Source organism: Dromiciops gliroides, chromosome 1 (assembly GCF_019393635.1).
Source record: "Dromiciops gliroides isolate mDroGli1 chromosome 1, mDroGli1.pri, whole genome shotgun sequence".
Classification (NCBI taxonomy): domain Eukaryota; kingdom Metazoa; phylum Chordata; class Mammalia; order Microbiotheria; family Microbiotheriidae; genus Dromiciops; species Dromiciops gliroides.
In genome coordinates, this window is record NC_057861.1 from 543,293,627 (window position 1) to 543,313,511 (window position 19,885).

Sequence of the window (19,885 nt, forward strand, 5' to 3'; positions counted from 1 at the left end):
TCAGACACTCAACACTTACTAGCTGTGTGACCCTGGGCAAGTAACTTAACCCCAACTGCCTCACTAAAAAACAAAACAAACAAACAAAAAAACAAATTTCAGCATCAATAAGTTCTCAAAAGGTTAAAGAAAAAGAAAAATGGACCTTTTCAGACTCAAAAACATCAATGCAGTTTACTAGTTAAGGAAAAGAAGCAATATGTTGATAGACATTAAATACTGTCAGTGCTAATTTAAGCATCAAGGCACTGCACTTCAGTTATAATTTTTCTTGATCCTTCTTATTACCAGCAGTTGTATTCCCTTTTGCAATTAAATTACATTTTAAAGGATTTGAAATAACTCAAAGGAAAACTTTTTTTTCTTTTAACTCTAAATTATAAGATTTCCAAAATAAGTTAGCTGTCAATCAAATTGAAAACATATTTTGCAATAAAGAACCAAAAACTGGGTCAGTTGAAGTCTACTGTAGTTTATCCAAGTTTCTATCTTATAATTCTGAACAACTGACTAGGACCCTATTTTCATCAAAATGTGTAACTTTCATTGACTACATAAAATGTTGTATTCCTCTAGTCAGCAGAACATACCACCAAAGATGTGGCTCCTCTGTGTACATCTTCCACCCTGCCCAATTCAAAACTGACTTAACCTCTAGGTAGTTGCCCATTCCCTTAGGAGGGGATTTGAATTTAGCCAAAACCCCTTGGGCTGGAGGCAAGTATTCTTACATAAACTGACCTTTTGAGTATCTCTTTAATGGGAGAGATATGGCAGACCACAAATCACAATGCATATACCTTATGTGCAAAACAATCTTGCACCTCACATTCTAAATTCAGGCTCTCACTCTCAGCTGACAGATCAGTGAGGATGTCCTGTAGAGAAAACACATTGAAAGAAATGCAACTCAGACCTGTGACAGCCAGGTTTATAGTGAGTTACTTGCATAAACACCTCAATACTAAAGTAAAGACTAGTAAAAAACCAATCTTTTGTACAATAAGCATGTAAATGTAATGTGTCCTCAAGGAAGGCAAAATGTTGAAGCCTTTGATGTTATAATTTATTAGAGCAATTTAACATAAGGTATAAAAAATAAAAAACAAAATAAAAAAAACCCCACCAGTAAAAAGAATACAGAAACCAAATGCTATTATAGGGGATAGAAGAAATGTTCAAGATACTGCCCCTGCCTCAAAGGGTTTATATTCTACTTAGGGAGACCAGATGAACTTTCACCTACATTACCATCACCTTTCAGTTAAAATGCAACAATTTATCCCATGTTCCCTGAGTACACAATTCATTTTCTTGCTTTAATTCCCCAAAGTTTTCCTGAGTCCCCCACTACCCTTTCACACTAAGAAAACATCCCCTTTCTCTCCAGCCCTACAAGAAAAGAGCCTTATAACATCATTAGCTTACCACATTTTATCACACTGAAAATTACCCTTCACCTTCCATGCTCTCACTCCCAGATCCAAGACATCAATGAAGCTTATTACCTGAAGAGACATGGTTCCTCTTACAGCTACAACAATAGTTTCTTTCCTATGATCCAAAGCAACTAAAAAAGGAAGTTCAAACACCTGAGGGGCAAAAAAAATATATAAATGTTCAACTGAAGAAACATTAGAGGCTTAATATTAAATTCAGTTCAATAAGTAACCATTAAGCATTTATTCCGTGCAAGGCATTGTTACAAAGACACAACGGATTCTTGCTCTCAAAGAAGCTTATACAGTCTATTGAAGGAGACAGACGCGTGTAGAGTAAGACAAAAGAAAGAGGAAGAAAACACTTGGGACAACAGGGAACGCTTCATGGAGGAGCCAGCACCTGCACTGAATTCAGGAGGAAGAAAATTATTCTCAGAGGTGAGAATGTGGAGGTGGAGGAGGAATGCATTCCATATATAAAGCACTGCTTGTGAAAATGTACAGAGGTGGGAAATGGAATACCACATTTGGGGAACAGCTAACAAGTCGTCCAATATGGTTGGAACATATCAGTTTTAGAGGAAAATAGTACGAAAATAAGGCTGGATAGGAAAGTGGGAAGCAAGCTGTAGAAGGCCTTAAGAGGCTGAGGAGTTTATTTTATCCTAGAGGCAAAAAAGAGCTACTGAAGGTTTCTAAGCAGAGGACTAACATGAGATAATGGCTTGAGGGAAGAAACAATACAGGAGAACAATTAAGAAGGAATTAAAGGGGCAGCTAGATGGCACAGTGAATAGAGCACCGGTCCTGGAGTCAGGAGTACCTGAGTTCAAATCCGGCCTCAGACACTTAATACTTAACTAGCTGTATGACCCTGGGCAAGTCACTTAACCCCAATTGCCTCACTTTAAAAAAAAAAAAAAGAAGGAATTAAAGCAGTCCAAGAAAGAGTATGAATTAGGTTGGTGGACACATGAGAAGAGAAAAGGAAATGGATACAAGAGATGTTGTGGTTAAAAATCAACAGTAGTTTGTAACTGACTGGAAATGCAAAGAGGCTGGTGAGGGAAAGGGAAGAGTCTTGGATTACTCTAAGGTTACAAGCCTGGGTGACTAGGAAGATAGTGGTGTTCTTAAAAGGAATTAGGAAGTTTGGAAGAGGAGAAGGTTTAGGAGAAAAGATAATGAGTTTTATTTGTCCACAGAACATCTAGAAGGAAATGTGCAATATGCACCTAATGATGTGGGACTAGAGCTCAGGAGAGCTAGATATATAGATCTGGGAGTCATGCATGGAGATGATGCTTGATCCAAAAGAAGCAATAAGCTTGCTGAGAAAGAATACAAATGAGAGAAGAGGAGAGGGCTCAGGAAAAACCTCTATGGGACACCCACACTAAGACGACAAAAAATAAATGATGCAAAAGTGAGAAGGAACAGTCAGACAGAAACAAGAACTAGGAAAGCAGTGTCACAAAGTAAAAAAGGCAAAGAGAGCATCAAAGAAAAGGAGATGGTCAATAATGTCAAAAACAAGAGATCAAGTAAGATAAAAACTGAAAATAAATCAATGGATTTAGAGAATATCAGTGAGCTTGGAAAGGGTTCTTTCAATGGAGTCAGAAGCTAATTTACAAGGATCATAAATGTAGAACTGAAAAGGACCCTAGGGATCATCTAGTACAACCACTTCATTTTAAGATGAGGAAACAAGGCCAGAGATATTAAGTGACTTAGCCATAGGGTTGGAAGGGGGGAGATGAAAGGATATGGAATAGAGATGAAAAGTGAATAGAGATAATGCTTTTCAGGAGATTGGCAATGAAAAGGATGGAATTTAGGATTATATGTTCAGGGGACAGCCAGGTCCAAGTGAAGATTGTTAAAGAAAGGGGTAGACAAGATATTTGTGCATTTGGTGTCTTCTTTTGTTCCGTCTTATTTTAAACTTTATAGAAAAATAAGCACAGGGTTTTGTTAGCCTACCTTATCATGAAAGCTTATGTGAATGAAATCCCTATACTGTAGCCCAGTTGTCTGCAGGATGGATCCAAAATGACAATTGAGATGATCACCTCCAACAAATTCATATTCTGCTGTTCTGTTTCTGCAACTAAGAAAACAGGTTAAAAATAAAGTTATTAGGGCAATCTGAGTTACAAATCAAGAAAATAACTTCAATGTCAGTGCCTAGGAAAGCAAAAACCCTGCAGTTTACAGTTTCCAGAAGTTTGGCTAGCATGTATGAGAGCTTTCAGAAGATGAAAGCAATTATTATTTAAGAATAAAAGGTGAAGGGGCAGCTAGGTGGCGCAGTGGATAGAGCACTGGCCCTGGAGTCAGGAGTACCTGAGTTCAAATTCAGCCTCAGACACTTAACACTTACTAGCTGTGTGACCCTGGGCAAGTCACTTAACCCCAATTGCCTCACTTTAAAAAAAAAAAGGTGAAAAAGGCAATGAGAAGAACATAAACGTGCTCTTGAAAATAGATAATTTTTAAAAGGCAACCTAATTTTAATTCCCCAACAGCAGGAAAATAGAACTAGTGATTTTTCACTTAAGCAGGAACCATACAATATCTTCATCTTTGACAGATATCAGAATCTCCAGAACTGGCCCAAAAGAAACTCCCAGGATTTTGCAAAGTAATGCAGAAAATATGAGGAAGTTTTAGACCTCACTGAGATAAGAGGAAAATATAAATTCTACTATCCTTGTAAAGTTAGGAACTCCAGTTTGAGAAATGTTTATTTCTTCCTCAGCAGCAGAAATTAATTTTGATATTTCTCATGATTTCCAAGCTTGATTTCCCAGATTCTGGTATTCTTGTGAATGTGGGAAAGTAGCTGGATTTACATAGCAAGCAAACTTTAAACTTGAGCAATTTAAAATTCAGATTTAAATTTGGCTTGATAAATTGGGTAAAATTATTATTCACATCATAGTTGATCTGTTCTCTGAATGGTAACTGTTGGTGCCATACCTTTGCTGCTTTAAGAGCAAAAGGGATCATTACTCCATACTAGTTTCCAAATACAACTAGCATAGAATGGGACTTCTTAAACTTCTTCTACTTGTGACCCCTTGTTACCCGAGAATTTTTTACATGCTCCCAGGGATATTAAAAAAAAAATATATATATATATATAAACCTTTTATTGCTATCAAATTTTTAGCAACCCCCCCCCACATTCAGTTACAGGACCCCAAAAGGGGTTGTGACCCACAGTTTAAGAAGCTTTGGTATAGAATGCATACAACTGGATTAATGCTACTTGACTGGCAATATGTTTTATTTTGCATTTCATGTTTTAAATCTATGATATTGTTTTATGTTTGTGCATAGTTTTTTGCATTGTGAATTTAAAAAGTAATGTACAAAAATGTCATTAATTTTTGGAATGATGCCTATAATGTGATACATTTGTATCATTAGAAAGTTAGCCCCTCTTTTGATTCAAATGTGATTTTACAAAGCTGAGCTATTACTTATTGGATGCTTTTGCCTGGAAATAAAAAAAAAACCTTAAAAAAAATAACAAAAGGACATGTATTATCATTATAGCTAGCTGCATCTGGAAAGCAGAAATTAGCTACTCAGAACATGATAACCTGGGGGCAGCTAGATAAACCACTGGCCCGGGACTCAAGACCTGAATTCAAATCTGGCCTCACTTTCTAGCTGTGTGACCCTGGGCAAGTCACTTAACCGTGTTTGTCTCAGTTCCTCATCTGCAAAATGAGCTGGAAAAGGAAATGACAAACCACTCCAGTATCTTTGCTAAGAAAACTCCAAATGGGATCACACAGAGCTGGATACAACAACAATGACAAAAATATGTTAACCTACCAATCACCACCAATTTTGCAGAAACCTGTGAATGGATTTGTATAAATATAGAGAGGCCACCCATAAGCAGCTGCTGCAAAATGCACATAATGGTGACAATTTTCCAATTCTGTATCCAAATCAGATTCCTAGACGGGAAAAAAAAAATTGCCTATTTAGTTCAGTCAAATGCAGAAAATGCTAATAGACCAGAGATCTGGGACTGATATCAAACCCCTACAGTTTCACGATGACAGTTTTATAACAACCTCTAACTAAAAATACATAAAGGATATGAATGTATTGCAAAGTGGTCCTCAAACAGACAGAGACTAATACTTTTCTCAGACTTTTTCAATACAGTGCAGTATTAAGTCTTTAATAAACTTTCAGGATACCCTGTGTATTGATATTTTTGCTGATTTCCCCCCCTTATTCTTCTTTTGATTTAAAAAAAAATTATCTGTTATGTGAGATAACTCTCTAGAAGAGGGAAGAAGTTGTGTTGATGGAAAAAATAAAAGATAACAATAAAAAAATTTATTTTTCAAAAGGTGGTATGACAAACTAGCTCTTTTGCTATATTTACATCAAGACTAAAGTACAAGAATGGGATAAGTTCTAGGAGCTTTAAGTAGAGAGTCTGATGATACCAAAGATGTGAGAAATCACTGATGTCTCAGAGAGGGAAAGAAGAGAGTAGATGAGTTAAAATAAGTTGCCCAGGGTCACACAGCTAGTATGTCTGAAGTCATATTTGAACTCAGGTCATCTGACTCCAGGCCCAGTTCTCTATCCACTTTACTACCTAATTGCCCCAATATAATATTAAATCTGGCCACTACATTAACCCCTTCATTTCAAAACTGTTCAACCCCATCTATTAAAAAATATTTTCTAAGTGAAAATCCTCCATTGGAGTTATGGGAGTCAATGCAATTGGTAGAACTGACAGAATTCATTTTACAGAAATATTTATCATTGGGGGAAGCTAGATATAGCACAGTGGATAAAGCACTAGCCCTGGATTCAGGAGTACCTGAGTTCAAATTCAGCCTCAGACACTTGACACTTACTAGCTATGTGACCCTGGGCAAGTCATTTAACGCTCATTGCCCTGCTCCCACCCCCAAAATCATAGCTAACCAACTTTGCTAGCTGATATCTATTCCATAAACCAAGGAAGCAATATGACTTTGCATAGAGAAAATTAAAAAGCAAGCATGTTGCCGCCTTTTTAGGATACTAACTCAAATCCCAGTGATATAATGTTAAAGTTAGAAAAAAACACCTTGGGGCAGCTAGGTGGCGCAGTGGATAGAGCATCGGCCCTGGAGTCAGGAGTACCTGAGTTCAAATCCGGCCTCAGACACTTAACACTTACTAGCTGTGTGACCCTGGCCAAGTCACTTAACCCCAATTGTCTCACTAAAAAAAAAAAGAAAAGAAAAGAAAAAAAGAAAAAAACACCTTAGAAACCATCTAGTCTAGCCCCTTCTTTTAGCAAATTAGAAAGCAGGTCAAACAACTTAAAGTAGAGATGGAACTAGAACCCTGGCCCTCTTACCCCCAGTCTTTCCTACTATACTACATTTCCTTTAACTAAGATTATACCAACTCTTCCATAAGAAACATATTCATCTTAGAGTACCACTAGTGACAATCTCTCAAATGTTACCTGCTGAGGTGAAAAAAGTAACAATGGCCCAAGAGCATACCTTCTTGCTTATGAAACCAGGGTCATCCACACTGTTCTAACTACTTTCCCAGTTATCTATTACGCATGACTGAGGCATGCTGAGAAAAGATGGAGGAACAGAATAGGACTATGCCTGATTCAAGAAGATATGACTTTAGTCCACATGACAACCAATTTGACCTCTTCAAAAGTGCAATTTAGGCTTTTCTCCTCTATCCCAAATTTATTATGAAAAGGGAAGGGCAAGGAAGGATGTCATTTTAATAATTACATTTACTTTTTGACGACTGTGAAATGTAACATTGAGCTTGCTTAACAAGAGCAAGATAACTGCAATTTTCTTTTTCAAAAGGAAAAAATAATTTCTATGGAGAAAAACTTATGCCATCATCAAATAAGGAAAATACATCACAAGCACATAAAGCAAACACGGTTTCATGAAATGTGTTTTACTAGGAGGCAAACTACATGTCAGGAGGAAGCTTATTAAATGGGAGTTAAAATGGGATATTTCTCTGTTAGCTGTCAAAATCAAAGAGATGGCTATTTTGCCACATAAGTTTTCTTAACACTTTCACTCATCGCAGTGAACATTCACTTCTGAATTTAGGGTGACATCAGAACACTTTAATTTGGATTGCTCCAAACCATGTGCAATCAATAGAAGGTAAAAAATTTAATTTTTATTTTGAAAAATTTCTACTTAAACTGCCAAAGACTATGTCTACATATATGAATGTATAAAATAACATCTTTAATTTTAAAAAATAACCTATAACGCTGATTGGACCATACTATCTCTTTTGTTTTTGGTGCTGCTGTTTTTCTTTTTGGAGGTTTTTCCTTCTTGCTCTGATTCTTCTGGTATAACATGACTAATGCAGAAATATGTTTAATGTTATATATCAGATTACCTGCTCTCTAGAGGAGGGGGGAGGGAGGGAGAAAAATTTGAAATTGGAAATCTTATTTAAACAAAGGTTGAAAACGTCAATTAATTAAAAAAAATAACCCATACACAGAAGATATTCTTTTGATTTTCTTCTTAAAATAATGCAAAAATAATTCCCTATTAAACCTTAGCAGATTTACAACTTTGTTCTGCAAAGCCATTTCATGCAATGAAGACTTACCTGGGGGGCCACTGGAGGATGGCATACAACTTCCTCAGGATCTTTTCTATTGTTATCTTGCTGCTGATGGAGAAGAGTTAGACCTGCAGCTATATCACTAGGCACGAGATCAGTGTCCTGAATAAACAGAATAAAAATGTTTTGCATAAAAATTGAAGGATAGGTCATTAAAATCCACTTGTAAATTACTATACATTTTAAAATTATATACCACTCGTCCTCCCCTAAGAAAAATCTACAACTCTCATGTCTGGCAAGTATAGAAAATATCCTAATTTTTAATTTAATAGCCAAGCGATTTAGCCGTCTTTGTAGCCATCTTGTCAAGTTTAATCTAAATGCAAACCCAAACAACATAAAAGAAGACTTTCTTTGGTAGAAATAGAGTCCAAGGTTAATTTCTATAAAATGAACTTTTCCTCATAAAGCATTGACAGCTATGTTAAAAAGCTTTCCTCCTTGTGTCAGATCGTGTCTGAGGATGACCTTTATCTTGAAGAAAAGACACAGATAATTCAAAATTCCCTAAATCACTTCTACACTCTAGGACCTCTAACAGCACAATTAATCTTACCCTAGTTTTCCTGATGCCCATCTCTCCCCACTTTGTCATAGCCTGTACAGCACCAAATTAATATTCTGAAAGCACCCCTTAATCATACACCCTCAATGGTTCCCCATTGCCTAGTCTGAACTTCTAACATAACATTCAAAGCTCTCTGTAATATAAACTGACCATATATTTCCAGGCTTATCTCCTACTACTTGTCTACATAAAACTTTCTGTTGCAGCCAAATAAGCAACATCATATAGCAGAATAAGAGAAATGGACTACAAATTCTAGAACAGAGAAGCATTCAAACTCTTGCAGCCTAAATGGGAACCTTAATTTAAGAATATTGCTTAAGAAAATAATATTCTTTTCTCCAATTGATAAATGGTCAAAGAATATGATCAGACAGTTTTCAGAGGAAATCAGTTATCAACAATTTCATGAAAAAATATTCTAAATTACTAATAATTTGAGAAATGCAAATTAAAACTATGAGGTATCTACCTCACAGCTGTAAGATTGGCCAATATGACAAAAAAGGAAAAAGATAAATGCTGGAGGAGATGTGGAAAAATGGGACTAATGCACTGTTGGTAGAGTTATGAACTGGTCCAACCATTCAGGAGAACAATGTGGAACTATGGCCAAAGTGTTCAAAAACTGTGCATACCCTTTGACGCAGCAATACCACTACTAGGTCTGTATCCCAAAAAGATAAAAGGAAAAGGAAAAGGACCTACTTATACAAAAGTATTTAGGGGGAAAGCTAGGTGGTGCAGTAGATAAAGCACCAGCCCTGGATCAGGAGGACCTGAGTTCAAATTTGACCTCAGACACCTGACACTTACTAGCTATGTGGCCCTGGGCAAGCCACTTAACACCCATTGCCTCATAAAAAAAAAATACTTGCTGAATGAAATAACTGAAAGTGTACCCCCAAAAAAAGTATACAACTGGGGAATGGTTGAGTAAGTTGTACTATGTGGTTGTGATGGAATACTATTGTGCTATAAGAAATGAGAAAGGGGATGATTTCAGAAAAACCTGGAAGACTTGTGATTGTTGCAAAAAGAAGTGGGCAGAACCAGGAGACCATTATATATATATAGTAACAGCAGTATTGAAACAATAATCAACTATAAAAGCTACTCTGATCAATACAATAGTCCCTGACCATTCCAAAGGACTCAAGATGAAAAACTACTCAGAAATGAAATGAAATTCTAAATGAAAAACTTTCAGAGAACTGATAAACTCTGAATGTAGATTAAAGCATTTTTTTCACTTTATTTATTTTTCCTGAAATATGGCTAATATGTAAATATGTTCTGCATGACCACTGCATAATGGGTATCATATTGCTTTTCTTCTCAATAGGTGGGGGAGGCATTTGAGGGAAGGTGGGAGAGAGAGAATTTGGAACTCAAAAATATGAATGTTAGAAAAAAAAATTGAAAGAAAATAGATTCCTTTAGTCACTGCTTCTAAGGCTACTGCATGTGGTTAGGCTACAGGATAAACACTGAATCATCTAAACACAGTAGAATCATTATTACACATAAGAACCCTGTTTACTGGCAGCTGCTCTGTGATCTTTGGAGAAATTTCTCCCCTTCCTCCCCTTCCCCAATCAATACAAATGTATGTGAAGTGATATCTCCTTTATACTGACTATAGTAGCTAGGTTTTTCTCAGGGAAAAAAAAATATGCAAAATTATAAAAAGCAAGTTTGATGTGAAAAGAAAATAAATATGCCCAAATGTCTCACTAAATAGCTCTGGGAAAATTTACAATAACCTTATTCTCTACTACCACAGCCAACACAAGCTTTTCTTTCAAAATATACTATTTTTCTTTCTTATCATATGATGTTAAAAAGTAAGCAGCACATGATTGTCTTTTACTGTCTTGGGACCCTAAGAAAGTCATTCTTCTCACAAAGAAATAGTTGAGTAGAGGATAAGAGTAAAAGAAACTTGTTTCTTGAATGAATGCATGTATGCAAATAAAGGATTAGATGCTTAGTTATTTGATCCCATACTCTTTCCATATGTTGTCATACTATAAAAAAATTTGGTCAAAACCTTATAGTTATATTGAATCAATAGTTGTTCCTGGTAAGATAGCCTATTGCATAAAAGTGATAAAACTTGAAAACTGTGTATTATTGAAGTCAATCATTTCCTACAGTTCCTATATTAGGCTGAATGAAGTATTTCTCCCAAAAAGAAAGTATTATTCTCAAAGAGTTTTTTGGTATGAATAGAAAAATGGCTCATGTCACAGAGTTCAGCTCTTAATACAAGAAGTATTTAGTTAAACAGAAGAACAAATCAAATCCCTTCAAGCTTACTGAAAAGTAGGTTGAGAAAAGCTCTGCCGTACTGGAAAAAGCAACTCGAGTGTGGTCATCTTTTCCAATGCAACAGCACATTAACTTGATTCTGGTTTCCCACACACTTCTTGCTGCTGTCTTGAGGCCATTGAACAGTTGGCTTGAATCGTTAGTATCCAGGTGATCTGTACCGGAAGCAGAATAAGGAGACATTTTCCCCCCAAGTGGATCAAAGACAATAATAATGGTAACCACAGTTGAAGCGATGATTATCCAACTGCAAAACAGAAAGGAAAAAGCTTGGTGACCATGAGTCCTACATTCAAATAAAGAAACCTATCACTTTTGCTCCTAGCAGTAAATACTTCAAACTTGATTTATACACATGGTGACTCCAACTGCAAAGATTAATCTTTAATAAGATATATTTTCTAGAAACTGTGGTGAAGCAAGCAAGTAATTACATTGAAAAAATCAGTACTGCATTAACCAGAACCAAATTTAAAACAAAAGCTAAGATAAGTAAAAGCAAACAAAAAAATTCCAGACAGAAACCAAGTGCTAATGGACAAAGCAATGGATTAAGCATGTACACAATTTTAGGATTGTTCTCGGTTCTAATTCCACTACTGACTCTCTGTATGCCCTAGGTTAAGTCACCTTACAAAGAAATAAGGCATAGAACAGTCAAGTAGAGAGACTAACCTGGTATCTCATAAGATATCTTGAAAATACAGAAGGTACTGAGTATAATTTACTTTGATCACTTCAGAAGGTAACAGTACAATACGTCTTACTACTAACTAGCTATGGAATGCTGGACTTTTTTTCAAAATCTTTTTATTTTTGGGGGGGGAGGGGCGGGGCAGGAAAAGGGGAAGAGGGAAGCTGGGTCTCCTTATTTTGCCTAGGATGGAAATGCAGTGGCCATTCAAGGGGGTGATATTAATACTGATCAGCATGTAAACTTTAACCTGCTTTATTTTTCCTATTTCAGCTGATTTGCCCTTTAGATAGTTTAATGACTCTCTTTTCTTGGGGGGCTTTCTCTACATATCACTGTAGGACTTAGTAGACACCTGATTGCCTTTAGCCTTCTTGGATCTCAGGATTTCCCAATTCAGGAAGTTCAACAGCCTCAGCCTCCTCCAGTAGTCACCATGCCCAGAACATTTTTTGAAATCTTTAAAACAACAATGATGGGGCTGCTAGGTGGCGCAGTGGATAGAGCACTGGCCCTGGATTTAGGAGGACCTGAGTTCAAATCCAGCCTCAGACGCTTAACACTTACTAGCTCTGTGACCCTGGGCAAGTCACTTAACTCCAATTGCCTCACTAAATAAAAAAAAAAAATGATATTAAACCAGCTAATCTTGAAGTTACTCCCAGAAATACACTTCTACTGAATATTAATTCTAATATAGCCCAGTGCTATTTCTAAGCCATTATACTCAATTATATGACAGTTTTTTGTCTTCTACCTTAGCGTATCTGCCTTTACTATATAATTGCTCTGTTTTCCCCCCTTCTTACAAGAGAAAAGAAGGCATACAAATCAAGGTATAAGGGAACAAAAAAAAACCAGTGAAAACAAGCAAGCAGGAGGACAAAGTATATTAATAAATGGAAAATGGCCTGCATATGCTACATCCAAACACATGAACCTTTTAAAACCAAGTAATTCTTTGTGAACTCTATAATTTACTAAAGTTCCTATTTCTAGCTGTGATTTAACAAAATCTCAGCACTAAATGCCTATATTAACCAGGAAGGCTCATTTACCCAAGTTTCAAATATGTTTCTTCCAGAAAGAAACAAAAATAGAAGATCAAGGACCTCACCTGACAATGACTGTTGCAATTATGGCATTCACAACTGTCTTATCACAGTGAACACCACTGTCTGCTATCCATGCTACCCCCAGAGAAGCCCAGACCATCTCTGGCAAAAACAGTGCTAGACGAATATAAACCAGCTTGGACATAGATTTCCGTGGTCCAGGATTACAAATGGTTCCTGAAATAGAGAGAATGTTTAAATAATTAACTCGATCAACTCCAAAAGAGACCACTTAAAATATTTTATACATGTTATTATGTGTGTGTGTATACACACACACACACACACACACACACACACATATAACCTATATCAGATTACCTGCTGTCCAGGGGAGGGGGGAGGGAGGGAGAAAAATCTGAAATTGGAAAGCTTGTATAAACAAAAGTTGATAACTATCTTTACATGTAACGGGGAAAAAAATACTTTATTAATTTAAAAAAATATATTTTATACAAATGTAAACATATAAATACATATCAGCATATACAACAACTAATTTAGAAAAGATAATCCCTGGCTATCAATATTTGCATACCAGTAATAGATAAATGAGTAAGTGATGTGTACCAAATGGTTGCAAAAAAAAAAAAAATCCTTAGAAGCTAGAGACATCCAGTACACTTGTTCTATATTTTTAAAAGTGCCTCTGGGGGCAGCTAGGTGGTGCAGTGGATAGAGCAACGGCCCTGGAGTCAGGAGGACCTGAGTTCAAATCCAGCCTCAGACACTTAACACTTACTAGCTATGTGACCCTGGGCAAGTCACTTAACCCCAATTGCCTCACTGAAAAAAAAAAAAAATTAAATTTAAAAAGTGCCTCTGGGTCAAAATCACCAGGAAAGAGGAATCCCTTGCAGTCACACAGTTCTCAATATCAACAAATGTGATCCTCATCTTCTAGCCAGTTTCTAAAACTGTCCAACATTTTACTCATAAGCCTTACCTGTCCTCTTTTTATAAAACAATTCAATTATTAATTACATTAGTGGTCTACAGAACTTTGTTTTTATATATACCAACACAAACAGTTTGGGAAATTTTTATAATACTCATCCATTCATCACCTTTACTCCTACACATATGATGCCAACTGGATCCACTACAACTTTGTTACACAACCTCAACTGGTCCCTCATTACTGCTAGACAGTTATACTGCACCTTACTTATCATTATCCTGCTCTCCACAGTGGCTTTTTCAAACCTTTTCATCCCTCCTCAAATCTTCCCTTCCCCCCACTCTCTCAACAGAGAACCTTGCCTCAATGTTTTACAGAAAAAATAATGAGTTTGTTCACTGTGACTCCCTCTTCTTCCCTCTTCCCTATCTCTTATTATTCTGGTGCCTTCTGCCATTCTCCTCCTTCAACCCTGTATCACATGATGAGGTGGCCTAACCACTCTACTTGTTCAAATGATTCAATTACATCCCATCTCCTCCAAGAGACTGCCCCCTCTGTCATTCCCACTCTTTTACTTATTTTCAGTCTCTCTCTACTGGCTCATTCCCTACTACAAACAAGCTTATGCCTTCCCTATCCTGGGGAGAAAAAAAAAACCCTCACTCTTCCATCCCCACTTAATTCGTCTTATATCTCTTTTGCCCTTTGTAGCTAAATTCCTTAAAAAGGCTGTTTACAAAGGCTGCCTCCACTTTCTCTCATTTTCTTCTTAACCCCTTACAATATGGCTTCTAACCTTATCATTTCACCAAAACTACTCTCTCCAAAGTTACTAATGGTCTCTTAGTTGCCAAATCCAATGGCCTCCTGTCAATCCTCAATCTCTTTGACCTCTCTGCAGCCTCTGATACTTGCTTATTCTTTCTGCTTTGATATTCTTCTCTCCTGGCTTTCCTACCTATCTTCTCCTCTGTTGCCTTTGTTGGATCCTTTTCCAAATCACACTCTCTAAATGTGGGTGTCCCTCAGGGTTATGTCCTGGGTCCTCTTTTCTTCTCCCTCTATACTACTTCAGTCAGTGATCCCATCAGCTCTCATGGATTTAATTGCCATCTCAATACTGATAAGTCTCAAATCTACCTTTCCTTCCCCAATCTCCCTGCTGACTTCTAATCCTGCATCTCCAACTGCATTTCAGACATCTCTAACTGGATGTCCAGTTAAAATTAACAGAACTCATTATCTTCCCTGTAAAACCTCTCTGCCTCCTACGTTCCCTATTAGCATGGAGAACAATGTCATCCCTCCAGTCCCTCAGGCTCACAAACTAGGAATCATCCTGTATTCCTCCATATCTCTCTCGAACCCTGTCCCCCCACCCGTCCCCATCCAATCTGTTGTCAAGCTCTGTTGATTTCACCTTTGCAGTAACTCTTGAATATGCCCCCTTCTCTCCTGACACCGACACCCCTCTTGTATAGGCCTATAATACGTCATGCCTTGATTATTGCAGTAGTCTCCTAGTGGCCTCAAGTCTCTCTCTGCTCCAATGCATCCTTCATTCAGTCCCTAAAGTAGTTTTCCTAAAACTCAGGTCAGATCATGTCACCTCCCTACTCAATAAACTCTAGTAGCTTTCTATGACCTTCAGGCGCAATTACAAAATGTTCTGTTTGGCATTCAAAACCCTTCCATAAGTAGCCCCCTCCTACCTTTCAGTCTTCTTCTTTACTTCCCAACATATACTCTTCAATCCAATGACATTGGCCTCTTGGCTGTACCACAAACAGAACATTCCATCTCCCAAATCCAAGCGTTCTCTCCTCCCCCAACCCTTGAATGCTCTCCCTACTTCAATTCAATTACTATCCTCCCTGGCTTGCTTTAAGTCCCAACTAAAATTTCACCTTCTAGATAGTGCCTTCATTCTATTAATTATCCTTTATACAGCTTGCTTGGTATATATTTGTTTGTATGCTGCCTCTCTGTAAGCTTCTTCAGGGGACAACATTGTATTTTGCCTCTTTTTGCATCCCCAGCACTTAGCACAGTGCCTGGTACATAAAGATGCTTAATAAATTATTGATTGACCATCCAAATGAAATAAATATGCCAAATAATGTAAGTTTAAAGGAAACAAAGTTTAAGTACCTAAAATACAAAGAATTATTTGACAGAATTGAAAATATTTTCCTAATTAACTATACTACATTTTCTTTTATTTTGTTTTTGTTTGTTTTTTGCAAGGCAATGAGGGTTAAGTGACTTGCCCAGGGTCACACGGCTGGTTAAGTGTCAAGTGTCTGAGGCTAGATTTGAACTCAGGTCCTCCTGAATCCAAGGCCAATGCTTTATCCACTGTGCCACCTAGTTTAGTTGCCCCTACATTTTCTTTTAAAAGTTAGATCACTTTACAGTTATATTTCAAATTTCGCTGCTCCCTTAACTTCAATATCACTGTTCTCTTCCTAGTTCTCCCTCTACATGCTATTAGTATACCAGGGATAATGAATTAAGATCAACAGGAACCCTAAAAGTCATCTAATCCAACTCCCTCATTTTACAGGTGAAGACACTAAGAAGGATTAAATGAGTTGTTCAAGGTTACACAAGTAGTAAACAGCAGAACCAGCATTTGAAATGATTTTTCCCGGGCAGCTAGGTAGCTCAGTGGATAAAGCACCAGCCCTGGATTCAGGAGTACCTGAGTTCAAATCTGGCCTCAGACACTTGACACTTACTAGCTGTGTGACCCTGGGCAAGTCACTTAACCCCCATTGTCCCACAAAAAAACAAAACAAAACAAAACAAGAAATTATTTTTCCTGACTCCAAATTTTTATACATACAAACACTATATATACATATATATTTCATGTATATGCATATATAGAGATACACAATAACACTATATACCACAATGTTAAAAATGGGGAAAAAAAAGCCTAGATAAGTTCATAATAAGTTATTAAAAGTAAGTTAGGCATAATGAGGGTACATCTTTTTTGAGGATAACGTTATGGAAGGCAAAGACCTTAATATTCCTTAATATGAGAAACAGCAGGTTGCATGAACCAATGACTTGACAATATACCATTTCTTATGTGATATTGTAATCATAACATTGTTTAAGTAAAAAACACTAAAAGTCAACTTGTTGAAACACTGAAGGAAGTAATATTTAGAAATCTAAATTTGACTTGAGAGTCCCTTTTGGGTGTGTTGTGGTTAAGCAAAACTGTAATGCACAGGACTGCTCAGCATAGCATACATACCCTCATCAGAAAAGTTGCTCAATGAGCAAAGCAGAACTGAAGTAGCTCAAAAGAAATGCAAGGTATGCAAATTTAGAGAATCCAAACCAAATGTTCACATGGACTATTTGTGCCCTACCTGTGGTAGAGTATTCCACCAAGTAACATTCCACCAAGCCATCTGGCCCCAACCAAACTTTAGAGATGTTTCATATTATTACCCTAACACTCTCTACTTTCCATGGCCTACTAGTTGTTTCCAAGACTGGGCATTCTTGCTTCTGTGGCTTTACAAAGACTGTCCCCCATGCTTGCGATGTACTCCCTACTCACCTCTACTTCTTATAATACACAGCTTCCATCAAGGTTCAGTTCCAGTACCACTTTCTATGAGAAGCTTTTCCTGCTCCTTTCTTAAATTATTTTGTATTTGCTTATCCACTTATATGCTGTATCCTGGAAGCTCTCTAATGACAGGTCCTTTTTTCTCTTTATCTCCAGCACCTAGAATAATGGACTTGCACTTGTAGTGATGCATGCAGACTACGCGTATATGTATGTACATATGTATACATAAATATACAAAAATCAAGCAAACTAGATGTTGCTGTATGGCTTGCCAGCCACTAGGGGGAAGCAGAGACTAATACCTGTTCAGGAAACAGATTGTTTCCTAAAGAGCCTAACTGGCATTCTTAGGAAATAACAGTAATAAAATCAACAGCACAATGGATTTGAAAGGACAACTAACACAACTAGTTATCGTTCAGTCATTTCAGTCATATCTTACTATTTGCAACCCCTTTTGCAGTTTTCTTCATAGAGATACTGGAGTGGTTTGCCACTTTCTTCTCCAGCTCATTTTACAGATGAGGAAACTGAGGCCAACAAAGTATAAGTGACTTTCCCAGCATCACACAGCTAGTAGTGTCTTTGGCCAAATTTGAACTCAGATCTTCCTAACTCTCAGCCTGGCACGCTATCTATCCACTGTGCCACTCAGCTGCCCTTAATACTACTACTAGTATTACATCAATGAGATAATTAGCAAATTCGGAAAACATAAGAAGTGAGTTTTTGTCTATTAAAGTTGGGGGTGGGATTTTTTTTTAAGGGTCATAATCAATGGGTAAATTTCAAAATAAATTTCATTTACATACTCATAACAAAAAGGATTAGTCTGTTGTATGCTGGCAACTGTGCAAGGTGCTGAGGGAATAAATTCAAAGAATAAAATGGGGGGCAGCTAGGCAGTGCAGTGGATAAAGTACCAGCCCTGGATTCAGGAGGACCTGAGTTCAAATCTAGTTTCAGACACTTGACACTCACTAGTTGTGTGACCCTGGGCAAGTCACTTAACCCTCACTGCCCTGCCAATAAATTAAAAAAAAAAAAAAGAAAGAATAAAATGATCCCTACTCTCAAAGAGCTAATATTCTAAGGGAGGACAAGTACATTTACAAGTACAAGGATAAAGAAAGGTGACTGGACCTGTGATGTCAATGGTATGTAAGGAACTCCCTAGCCAGGAGATTCCAGAGTTTTCATAGCTCCATAGTAAAGAAAATCCCTAGTGAGGAACCCACCTTTGCTATATCTTATGGTTTAAGAGAGTTACCTAGACTAATGAAAGGATGTTACTTGCTTAAGGTTCCATAACCAGTAGGTGTCTTCCTGGCTTAAGGATGGCTCTCTATTTACTACGTCATGTTGCCTATATATATACATATATATAAAAGCATAGAGGAAAAATAAAAGAATAAATTCTAATAAATGCAAAATAGAGAAGAAAAGCACTAGAATTTGGGGGGCTGGAGGGGGGAATAGGTTAGGAAAAGCGTTGTGTAAAAGATGGGGATTGAGGTTTGAAGAAAGAGAAATTTTGTGATGTCAAGGAGAGTAGGTGCATTCCAGGGATGGGGGATATCAGGTTCAAAAGCACAAAACTGAGAGATGGAGCACTGAGAACAGAGGTCAGTTTGGTGGGATCACAAGAGTATGGGAAGCTGTACCACTGAGGGATGTCCAATGAGGTTATAAAGATAGGTTGGGAAACATACTATTCATCTCCAAAGAAAGAACTGATATTGATGGAACACAGACTGAAGCATGCTATTTTTCACTTTCTTTCATTTTTCTCTCTTTATTCAAGTTCTCTTGTACAAAATGACTAATATGGTAATGTTTTACATCATCATACATGTATAACCCATACCTGCTTACCACCTCAGAGAGGGGGTAGAGAAGGGAGGGATAATAACTGGAACTCAAAACTATAAATAAAAAAGTTTATCATTAAAAAAAGAAGAAGATGATACATACAGAGTAGAGCAAAGTAATGTTACAGGGAAAAAGGCATTAGGATCAGGGGGGATCAGGGAAAGGCCTGAAGAACATGGCATTTGGATTGAGTCTTGAAGGGATTCTACGAGTCATTTGGAACTCACAACTACTATAGCAACTTTTTTTTGTGTGTGTGTGTGTGTGTGTGTGTGTGTGTGTGTGAGGCAATTGGGGTTAAGTGACTTGCCCAGGGTCACACAGCCAGTAAGTGTTAAGTGTCTGAGGCCAGATTTGAACTCAGGTACTCCTGACTCCAGAACTGGTGCTTTATCCACTGCGCCACCTAGCTGCCCCAGCTATAGCAACTCTTTAGGCTTAAGTCCTATCCCATTATCACTGCTTATCTGTGGCTTGAAATAATGGAAGCACTACAATGATCTAAACAAATAAATGAATGTCTGTCTGTCTCTCACTTCCTCTCTCTTTCAAAAAAAAAAGATAGGTTGGGCCAGGTAACAAAGAGCTTTAAAAGCTAAACAGAAGAGTTTCTATTTTATCCTAGAAGCAATAGGAAGTCAGGAGAGTTATTGAGTAGAGGAGTGACATGATCA

At 37.3% G+C, this 19,885-nt stretch overlaps 1 protein-coding gene across 2 annotated transcripts in view; it reads right to left on the bottom strand.

Annotated features, from left to right (window-relative positions):
* The window catches only part of DAGLB (diacylglycerol lipase beta), a 47,363-nt gene that overhangs the window by 5,886 nt on the left and 21,592 nt on the right, over window positions 1–19,885 (bottom strand). For both annotated transcript variants that reach the window (XM_043979148.1, XM_043979149.1), the window contains exons 3-9: window positions 12,837–13,011; window positions 11,014–11,272; window positions 8,106–8,222; window positions 5,295–5,422; window positions 3,429–3,555; window positions 1,509–1,592; window positions 801–878 (exon numbers count right to left, since the gene is read on the bottom strand). In XM_043979148.1, coding sequence (XP_043835083.1) covers window positions 801–878; window positions 1,509–1,592; window positions 3,429–3,555; window positions 5,295–5,422; window positions 8,106–8,222; window positions 11,014–11,272; window positions 12,837–13,011 — 968 coding nt within the window. The remainder of the gene's footprint in view (window positions 1–800; window positions 879–1,508; window positions 1,593–3,428; window positions 3,556–5,294; window positions 5,423–8,105; window positions 8,223–11,013; window positions 11,273–12,836; window positions 13,012–19,885) is intronic.